This window comes from Aegilops tauschii, chromosome 7 (assembly GCF_002575655.3).
Source record: "Aegilops tauschii subsp. strangulata cultivar AL8/78 chromosome 7, Aet v6.0, whole genome shotgun sequence".
NCBI lineage: Eukaryota > Viridiplantae > Streptophyta > Magnoliopsida > Poales > Poaceae > Aegilops > Aegilops tauschii.
The window spans coordinates 107,296,756-107,306,824 of NC_053041.3; the positions used below are offsets into that span (position 1 = coordinate 107,296,756).

The 10,069-nt window shown below is 51.8% G+C and overlaps 3 protein-coding genes across 3 annotated transcripts; 1 reads left to right on the forward strand and 2 right to left on the reverse strand.

Annotated features, from left to right (window-relative positions):
- Nucleotides 1–346: 346 nt before the first annotated feature.
- On the forward strand, nucleotides 347–1,444 carry LOC109753378 (protein CDI). Its single transcript, XM_020312291.3, has one exon. The coding sequence runs from the start codon at nucleotides 388–390 to the stop codon at nucleotides 1,195–1,197; it is 810 nt and encodes a 269-aa protein (XP_020167880.3). The 5' UTR covers nucleotides 347–387; the 3' UTR covers nucleotides 1,198–1,444.
- A 2,073-nt stretch (nucleotides 1,445–3,517) lies between these two features.
- LOC123493469 (NADPH-dependent aldehyde reductase-like protein, chloroplastic) lies at nucleotides 3,518–4,708 on the reverse strand. Its single transcript, XM_045231802.2, has one exon. It carries the CDS (start codon nucleotides 4,471–4,473, stop codon nucleotides 3,643–3,645), a length of 831 nt encoding a protein of 276 aa, XP_045087737.1. The 5' UTR covers nucleotides 4,474–4,708; the 3' UTR covers nucleotides 3,518–3,642.
- A 1,372-nt stretch (nucleotides 4,709–6,080) lies between these two features.
- On the reverse strand, nucleotides 6,081–7,856 carry LOC123494640 (putrescine hydroxycinnamoyltransferase 1-like). Its single transcript, XM_073502765.1, has one exon. The coding sequence runs from the start codon at nucleotides 7,612–7,614 to the stop codon at nucleotides 6,322–6,324; it is 1,293 nt and encodes a 430-aa protein (XP_073358866.1). The 5' UTR covers nucleotides 7,615–7,856; the 3' UTR covers nucleotides 6,081–6,321.
- Between the last annotated feature and the right edge of the window lie 2,213 nt (nucleotides 7,857–10,069).

Below are 10,069 nucleotides of genomic sequence, written 5' to 3' on the forward strand. Positions count from 1 at the left end.
GGCAAGCAATTATTAGGTCCCAAGTGAGATGGTTTTGTAATAGTGGTACATTTCCTTCCCGGTTAAGAAACCAAGATATCAATCCATAAAGATCTCACTTAAGCCTTCTTCAAGTAGCATGGAGTATAACTAAAAGCATACTTGTGTCCCCAACACTTCTAGCAAGGTTTTTAATGTGTAAGGAAATTGTCACCTTGATGAGAATATGCCCAACTTCAAGTTATATAACTAAGAGCTTTCTCATAGAAATTAGGCTTTGAAGTAGAAATGTGAAAGAAATTTGAGAAGATATTCAACCAAGCATGGACGCACGCCTTTTAAAAGCCACCACCCCGGTGCACCTGATAACCCGTACCGGCTATACGTGATACGTGACGGTGCCCGAAAATGTCTCCAGCACCTTCCCACCTCACCGGCGCTGACGCGACGGCGGAACCATTCCGCATCTACGTGGGCTACGACTCCCGCGAGGACATCGCATACCGCGTCTGCCGGCGGTCACTCCTGCGCCGCTCCTCCGTGCCGCTGGAGGTCATCCCGATCGTCCAGCAGGAACTCCGCGAGGCTGGGCTGTACTGGCGGGAGCGCGGGCCGACGGAGAGCACAGAGTTCTCCTTCACCCGCTTCCTGACGCCGCACCTCGCCGGCTACCGTGGCTGGGCGCTCTTCGTGGACTGCGACTTCCTCTTCGTCGCCGACGTGGCAGAGCTGGCGCGCATGGCCGACCCTCGCTATGCCGTGCTGTGCGTGCACCACGATTACACGCCCAAGGAGGCGACCAAGATGGACGGCGCCGTGCAGACGGTGTACCCCCGCAAGAACTGGTCCTCCATGGTGCTCTTCAACTGCGGCCACCCCAAGAACCGCGCCGCGCTCACGCCGGAGGCCGTGAGCACCCAGACCGGAGCGCACCTCCACCGCTTCGCGTGGCTCGACGACGCCGACGTCGGCGAGGTGCCATTCGCGTGGAACTTCCTCGTGGGGCACAACCGCGTCGACCCGGCGGACGTGGACGGGACCACGCCGCGCGCCATACACTACACGTCCGGCGGGCCGTGGTTCGAGCGGTACAAAGACTGCGAGTTCGCCGACCTCTGGGTCCAGGAGCGCGACGCGTACGAGTCCGAGGAGAAAGAAGACGAGGTGGAAGGCACAAGAGTGACGTCATCGTCGTCTACAGTTGCAGTGGACGCATGATGCACCACGACCACGTGTTCTGTTCGTCTTTGCTGTTTTCCATGTCGACGTATGATCATGTCACTGCGTACATGTTGTTGTCTTTTTTAATCATTTGAATTGCTTACCACATGTGCTATGTAGTTGCGTTGTCAAGTTATAGTTCTTATAGTAAGTGTGACGAGTATCATGTAAAAATAAGGCCCTGAAAGGCGTTCCTTGAGGGCCAAAGTGCAGTATCGAATATAATATATCCTATGTTGCAGTTTTTCCTAGAAAAATAAAATTAAGGATTATGAACACCTAAAAAATTGAGGCGAGCTGACTTTAAATTAACAAAACCATCAACCAACCAGGATTACAACATAGCCACTTACAATAAAAAAAATAAACGGCTAATATATAGAGTGCTTGCACAGCTTAAAACCGGAAAGGAGAAACATGCAAAAGAAAAGCTACGAAAACCGGCATGAGACCCTAAGGCAGGAACCCCATGAATAGCAGCCACCACCAGCAGGAAGGTGAAGATCATGGAACACCAGAAGAACGCATCCTCTCTCACTCCATACAAGCCAAAACTAGGTCACCCATGCCATCCGACATTACCTCCGAAGAGGCCACCACCCTCTTGCCTTGGCTTGAAGGACGCCGCATCGCTGGCAGACAAAATGCTCTCACTACAGCTCGCATGAACAACGCCTAACTAGCTACCCAGGAAGAAACCGAAAAGTCATCATCATAAACATAGCCTGCCACGACCACACCAACACCCGCAGCTCAACCACACAATAAGATGCAAGCTACAAAATCACACTGCACAACGAAACAAGCGAAGATGAGCCGACATCATCCTAGTGATCCCCACACAACACCTCTAGGAAGGGGAAGGACGACGACACGCCACCACTGTCCACAAGGGGAACTGGGTTTTCACCGGAAGCAGCGGATGCAAATCGGTCTGGGATGGGATCTCGACGATGCATTAGAGGAGGGATCCGGCGTGAGTCGAGGATGGACTTGTAACTAGAGACAAGAAAAAGATTGGACTCGGTTGCAAGTTAATGGTGAACTTGCAACTGGGGCGAAAACATGGTTGGTCCCAGTGGCAAGGTGAGGGTGGAGTTGCAATTGGGGCAAAATTAAAAAGGATCCCACAAAAAAAGGCAACGGCTATAATGGAAGACAAGAGGGCAAATGGAGAGAGAGAGGAGGAATGGGGAGAGGCAAATCGGCCGCATAATGGGGGTGATAAAAGAGGTAGCGAAGAAAGCACTATGTCTTTTCCGCTTCTACAAAGCAGGCCAATAACAAGTGACAAAAAGCCCATGAAAATGGCTAGGAAAAAACAAAACCAAGGACGAAATAAAAATGAGCCTAACAAAAACCAGCTGACAACCAGACATCACAACGACACATGACGCACGCGACAAAAACGAAGCGGGTTCAAGTTTCCGCCAAGATTACAACAAATAGATTGGATGAACAACAACTTAGACGAGACATTGTTAAAGTCTCATCCAGATGAGATTTGGCAAATCCTATTTGATCTTTTAAAAATATTTTTGAAATGTTCATGAATTAAAAATCACAAATTCAAAAAAGTGTTCACAAATTAAAAAATTGAATTTTAATAAGTGTTTGCACAGTTCAAAAAATAACAATGATCAACAGTTCGAAAAACTAGGAAGATCAGTGACATGGGACACAACGACAACAACGATCAACAGTTTGCACAAAATATTTCAGCGCCTTGGTCGTGTGGTGGACAACTTAGACATTGCTCCTACATATCTACTAGCTGGAGCTGAGGGTTGTAAGAACAAGATTGCCAAAATTAACCGATTGCGCTACCCTCTCTAAGCTTACACAGAACACCATGTTTTTGTTGTTTTATTCAAACTCAAACAACTCACACTTCTACAATTTCAACTCGACTGACATTACTTTCTTTGACTTTTAAATGGCGATGTTTTTACGTTGTTACTTTGTTGAAGGCATTGCTTGGATATGTTCGGACTGGTTAATCAGGGTGAAAACCTAGCTAGATTCTGATATTGTGTGGTTGAGTATGGTGACGGAGTCGTTTGTGCGTCGCTCCCTTACTGAAAGCGTTGTTGAAGAAGAATCTTGTCACTCGTGTAGTGTCATGAGATGGTTGGCGCGGATATGACCATTGGCGTAATTTGTAAATCGTGCATTTGATGCTCATGTGTGTTTTTATTTGCGTGTGTTGATATTGGCTGTGTGCATCCTAACTATGCAAAGGTCAGTTATGTTTTTATTGTATTTGTATCATCTTGATGCTTCATTTCAAGCTAATAAAAAAGATTGTGTTCCGCTATTTAAGAAAAAGTTGTGCTTGTTCATTCATGTAAATCGACGTGACAACGTGGAGATCGACCGAGTGGACCTTCTCGTTTGTAATCGAGTTACACGCACACATCGGATATGAGCAAACGGCACAAACTACACGTACCCACCATTGACCCGAATCACCTGGCCGTTAATCCACCCGGCGGCGTCACTACAGAGAAAGCCGACCACCGGCGCCACGTCCGCTGGCTCGCCGATGCGCTTCATGGGGCACTCGCTGGCGACGGCCCTCACGCGCTCCTCGGACTTCCCGGCGTAGAACATGGGCGTGGCGACCGGCCCCGGCGCCACGCTGTTGGCCGTGATGCCAGTTCCGGCGAGCTCCTTGGCCAGCACCTTGGTCATGGCCTCCACGGCCGCCTTGGTCGCCACGTACGCGCCATACCCTGGCCGGAGCGACGCAACGTTCGACGACGAGAAGGTGACTATCCGCCCGCCGCCGCCTCTGACGAGCCGCCGGGCCGCCTGCCGGCAGCACAGGAACGTGCCGCGCGCGTTCACTCCGAAGGCGCGGTCCCACTGCTCCGGCTCGGTGTCCGCGATGGCCGGGTACGCCGCGTCCTGGAACCCGGCGGCCGCCACCACGATGTGGAGGTCGCGCCCGAACGCCGCCTGCGCCGCGTCGAACAGACGCTCCACCTGCACGGCGTCCGACACGTCCGCGCACACCGCGACCGCGCGTGGCCCGGAGCTGCCTGCGGCGGCCGCGTTGAGGGATGCGACCAGCTGGTACGCGGGTGCCGAGTCGCCGATGTAGCCGACGACGATGCGAGCGCCGAGGGATGCGAGGTGCGCGGTGACTTCGGCACCAATGCCGCCAGCGCCACCGGTCACGATGGCCACGCGGCCGTCGAGCGGCGGCTGGTGGCCGCCGGCAGCTGCCAGGAGGGAGGAGACATCTGCGTACTGCGGTGGACTGCTCATTGGATCACGGCATGCGAAGCTGCTGCTGCGCCATCTCTCCGATTATAAACTCATGTGTGGGTAAGCGTGGCAGGTGCAAGTGGAACAAATTCGAAATCATGTTTTTTTACGGAACTTTTTTAATTAATGTTCTCGAGAGAAAATACTTAGGTGACTTATTGTAAATATGTTGTCTGCAGTAATTAATCCACTCATATGGTTGCAAGTAATACACACACAAAATTACAATCCTATTAAACAGCTAACTTTCTTTTGCATGGTATATGTATCTCATTTATATCAAAAACTAACCTAACAACTTATTTTAACACAGTACAAATGCAGACATTTATATATACCCACATAACTCATCCATATCAACACACGTCATACCCCTATGAACTCCATCAAGAAGCTGAGCTGGCACATCATTTTGAGATTGACGAAGTCACCACAGATATCTTCATAGTGGATGGGAATTTCTCATCCCTGATCGAACATCGCCGAAAAATGAGTTGTTCCACCACAATGAACCTAACCATTTGAACTGGGTTCGTTTCACAATTCAGAATTCCACCGCACAAAGAACCTAACCTACCAACAGTCGTATGAGCAGTTAGCCAAGCACATTTTACCCAACATCGATGACGGCATAATCTCCATAACGCACACGCTCCCACCTAACCTTTTAGGCATTCCTTGATCTTTATGAATGTTTTTGGATGTGTGTATCATAGTTATGCAGAAACCAGATGGGTAATGTTTTGCTCGCTTAAAACAACATTATAAGCCAATAAAAGCATTTTTTATCACGGAAAATCAAACAAGAACCTACGATAGAAAAAACACACACAAAGGTCGTGATCCTCCAAAACTCACATGCGGTGAAGGATGCACCTAATTGGCATGTCATATTTGTATCTTTCTTTGTGTTCTATCCTTTCAGACTTTTGTGTCTTCCTCTATGCAAGTGAAGTGCGCCGCTGGTTAATTTGTTGTTTGCATCGTTTGTAATTGGTCTCCCCCGGAATGGCACGCCCTGATTATCGCTGAATACAAGGAGTCAAATGGATACAAACACAACCATTCTAACAACCTATAATAACTTTGAGTAAAATATGTTTCGTGTTAGATACAAAACAGATAGTGTTTTTTTAACCTATTAGGTACGTAAGCAATGACATACACGTAGTTGTTTATCAAGCATCACTGGTCTCTAGACCGTTTTGCGTTGGCATTATCGTGTGACGCGTCTGCTGCATATGCGATAGGCTGCTCGGACGCTACACGTAGCACGTATAAGAGTACGTAGTGACACCACCGCTGATGAATAAGCGGCACACAGCACGATCGTCCAGCTGATCACTAGCCTCGATATATCTATCCATCGAATGTTGTGACGAGCGTCGTGTTTCTCCAGAAAAAAAAATACTAGTACTAGTCTTTTTAGGCTAAAATAAACTAAGTACTTCTTTTGGTAATGATCTAAACGTCCTTATATTTCTTTACGGAGACAGTACCATTGATCAGAATACAACGTGCAAAAACCAGTTTTTTTAGACGTGAAGCACGGCAGGAAATTTGCTGTAGTGCATTAATATTGCATAAGCTCCTGCTGGTAGAACACCACCGCACTGCTCAGGTGCTGCACGTACGTGTAGTGACACCACTGCTCATGAGCACTATGCATGCAAGCGACAAGTAGCACACCGAGACTTGTAGCCTATCTATCAATCCCACATAAAATGACGACGCCATACAGCTAGCGAGCTGACCTGCAGATCGACGGTCCGTTCTGGCACGACGTGAAACAGTGAGAGAACGGGTTTTTAGTTTTTGCGTGCGAAAATCTGCAGGAGAACGGACGGACTAGTAGTGCATGAGCTCCTGGTAGAACACCTCCCTGAACCTGGCCAGGCTCTCGGGCTCCATGGCCACCACGACGTCCAGCCGGCCGTCGTCGTCGGGGCCAGGCACGAGGTACACGAGGCCGCTGAACTGGAGGCAGGCCCTGCCCATGAACGCCGGCCGGCCCCAGCCGAAGTCCGCGCCGTAGATCGGCAGCCCCTGCCAGCTTATCACCCACAGGTCGGTCTCCGGCATGACCCACTCCCCCTTGCGCAGCCCCGACGCGTCCGCCGCCTGCAGCTCCAGGTGGTCCAGCAGCGACCGCACGTACTCGTCGTCCAGCCGGGCGGTCGCGCCGGTGACCTTCTCCGCGACGGCGTCCAGCGGCCCGGAGGCGACCTCGCCGACCTTGGTCGCCGCCGACGCGCGGAAGATGGCGTTGCCGAAGTAGCCGCGAGGGAGCGGCGGGTGGACGCGGGTGCGCGCGTCCGCGGTCATGTACAGCCGGGTGCCCTCCGTCGCCGCGAGACGGCGCGCCTTGCACGCGCACCGCCACACGTGGGCGACCACGGCCTTGAACGTGGAGAGCCTCTTGCCCTGGCCGGCGCCGTCCTTGAGCGTGTTGATCTGGTTCTTGGACACGGGGAGGATAGCGGAGCCGAAAGGGACTCTGGGCTTCGTCTCGCCGCCGCAACGCCGGGAGTACTCGGCGTGGTCAAAGAGCACGGAGGGAGGGGAGCGCGCGCGGAGGAGCGTGCGGTCGAGGCAGGGGCTCGCCGCGGGCACGCCAACGTCGCCCCTCGTGATGGCAGCCCAGGCGTTCACGAAATCGAGCGCTGCGAGGCCGTCCGCCGCCGTGTGGTGGATGGCCGCGCCCAGGCACACCCCGCCGCACTTGAAGAATGTCACCTGAAACATAGCTAAGATGCCGGCAACGCCGCTGGCGTCGGCCGAGGGGACAAGCGTCCGCCGCAGCTCATCGGACGGGGCGAAGTCGCCGAGGACGTCGAGCGTGGAGTCCGCCCGCGCAGTGACGAAGAGGACCCCCTCGCCGCTGCAGCTGATCTCCGGGCGGCCGGCGTCATCCTGCGCGAGCCGGCCGGCAAGTGGGTAGAATGGGACGAGCGCCCTGGACAGCGCGGCTTTGAGGACGTCCGGTGAGAAGGAGGCCGGGCCGGAGCTTGGCCGGTAGATGTAGACGGTGGGCGTGTGGCCCCTGGCGACCAGCAGGTCGAGGTTGGAGAGCCACACCCCGTGCTTCGGCGTCGCCTCGCTTGGCGCCACCATGCACGACTCCAGGATCTCCACTGCCATTTTCTCTTTGAGTGACAGAGTGAGCACTGAGGACCGAGCTGTTAGAGCAGGAGATGTCGTTAAATGTTAGCGCTTGGTTCTCTGCTGAGCTGCGACTTCGTTTCAAGCAGATACCAAATTCATGTTTAAAAGTGAGGGGCGGAATATGCGCTGAATTTTTCTTTTATGGGGGAAATATGCGCTGAATTGTTCTCCCACTGATAATTTTTTTTCTACAAATAGCAACAATTTTCCTAAGGGCATCCCCAAGGCCAACTTCGCAGCCATTCAGACCGTACGGTCCAAACGTGTTTTACCATCCAATACGGACTTGTATCGGTCCGCCGATTGGTTTGGACGCATATTTTCCGCAAACTGAAGACAAACTGGAGGGCTTTGCGGGTGTCCAGACTACTGCCACACCCGCATCTAACTAACCTGGCCCACTTGAAAACCCTTTCCCTCGTCCACACGTATTCCCGCCTGGAGTCAGCTGCCCGCATTCATGCCGCTTTAGAGCGGTTGCTTTGCACTGACGCCGGCCCAGAGCGGACGTGACCACTCCTTGGCATCGGCATCGAAGCGGCTCGCCGTCCGAGGGCGCTGTCCACGCCGCGTCCCAGTGTCCGCCCTTATTCAATGCTGGAGAGACATTTACTGGACCAGATGGGACGGATATCTACCACGTATGTTCAATGCGCGTTCGTCTGCCGCCATTAAACAGGCTCGCTGTCCGAGGAACCAACTCCGGCGCCTGCGCATTGACGCATCCAGACGATTGGCCTCGCCAGAATCCGCTATTTAAAGGCGGTCACACCAAGCTCACAACGCACCACAGCACATCCACTGCACATCCTTCTCCCATGAACCACATCCCCCATGACCGTGAGCAGGAACACTTTGTGGAAGAGCCTCTCGACCCAGCAGAAGCACGAGGTGGCCGCCCTTGCGGCCACCTGGCAGAGCCACCATACCAGGCGGATCAAGGTCGGCCTCCCCCCCCCCCACCCGGTCTACGACAATGAGCCCATGATGGAGACTGGCTCCAACAATGACTCCGCCCTGGAGCCCGCATCGTTGCATGTCATCTTGACTATGGAGCAGGCACAGGCGCACTTCAACTACGCCATGCCCGAGGAGCAGCCGGCGCCCGCACCTATGTCGGTGTTCCAGCGCGGGCGTAGGAGGAACAACACTACAACTTGTTCCGCTTCGAGCAGCACCAGCTGGCGGAGGGGCGGATCAACAGCGAGCGCGTGAGCGAGGAGGCTGTGGCAGCCATGGTCGCGGCTAACTCCGACTTTGTCGCCGAGCAGCGGGCTCTCAACGAGGCCGCCTGCGCTCAAGCCGCCGCTTGCAACGTACATGTGGCGTAGCTGGATGCGGAGGCAATCGGATGGTAATGCCGCCAGCTACGCGTCCTACGCGCCACGGACACTGTTTGGCCACCCTGGTGGAACAACGAGCATGTCGTTGATGTCTACTACACAACTTGTTCTTGTAGGCTCGTGTTGGGCCTCCAACCGCAGAGTTTTGTAGGACAGTAGCAAATTTCCCTCAAGTGGATGACCTAATGTTTATCAATCCGCGGGAGACGTAGGATGAAGATGGTCTCTCTCAAACAACCCTGCAACCAAATAATAAAGTCTCTTGTGTCCCCAACACACCAAATACAATGGTAAATTGTATAGGTGCACTAGTTCGGCGAAGAGATGGTGATACAAGTGTAGTAATGATAGTAGATATTGATTTTTGTAATAGTAACAATAAAAAACAGCAAGGTAGCAAGTAACAAAAGTGAGCACAAACGGTATTGCAAAGCTTGAAAAAGAGGTCTAGAGTATGTACTTTCGCTAGTGCAACCTCTCAACAATGCTAATATAATTGGATCACATAACAATCCCTCAACATGCGATGAAGAATCACTCCAAAGTTCCTATCTAGCGGAGAACATAAGAAGAAATTGTTTGTAGGGTATGAAACCACCTCAAAGTTATTCTTTCTGATCAATCTTTTCAAGAGTTCGTACTAAAATAACACCAAGTTATCCTTTCCGATCGATCTATCCAAGAGTTCGTACTAAAATAACATCATATGATACATCAACCGACTCTAATGTCACCAAGATACTCCAATGTCACCACGAGTATCCGTGCGTTGAGTATATGATATGCATCAAACAATCTCAGATTCATAATTCTCAATCCAACACAAAGAACCTCAAAGAGTGCCCCAAGATTTCTACCGGAGAAACAAAGATGAGAACGTGCATCAACCCCTATGCATAGATTACCCCAATGTCACATCGGGAATCCGCGAGTTGAGTGCCAAAACACATATCAAGTGAATCAATATGATACCCCATTGTCACCACGGGTATTCATAGCAAGACATACATCAAGTGCTCTCAAATCCATGAAAGTATTCAATCCGATAAAAACGAAATCTCAAAGGGAAAACTCAATTCATCACAACA

What these genes read in the sequence shown, in the direction of transcription:
- LOC123493469 (XM_045231802.2), bottom strand. Translation starts at nt 4,473, where the DNA reads ATGAGCAGTCCACCGCAGTACGCAGATGTCTCCTCCCTCCTGGCAGCT.
- LOC123494640 (XM_073502765.1), bottom strand. Translation starts at nt 7,614, where the DNA reads ATGGCAGTGGAGATCCTGGAGTCGTGCATGGTGGCGCCAAGCGAGGCG.
- LOC109753378 (XM_020312291.3), top strand. Translation starts at nt 388, where the DNA reads ATGTCTCCAGCACCTTCCCACCTCACCGGCGCTGACGCGACGGCGGAA.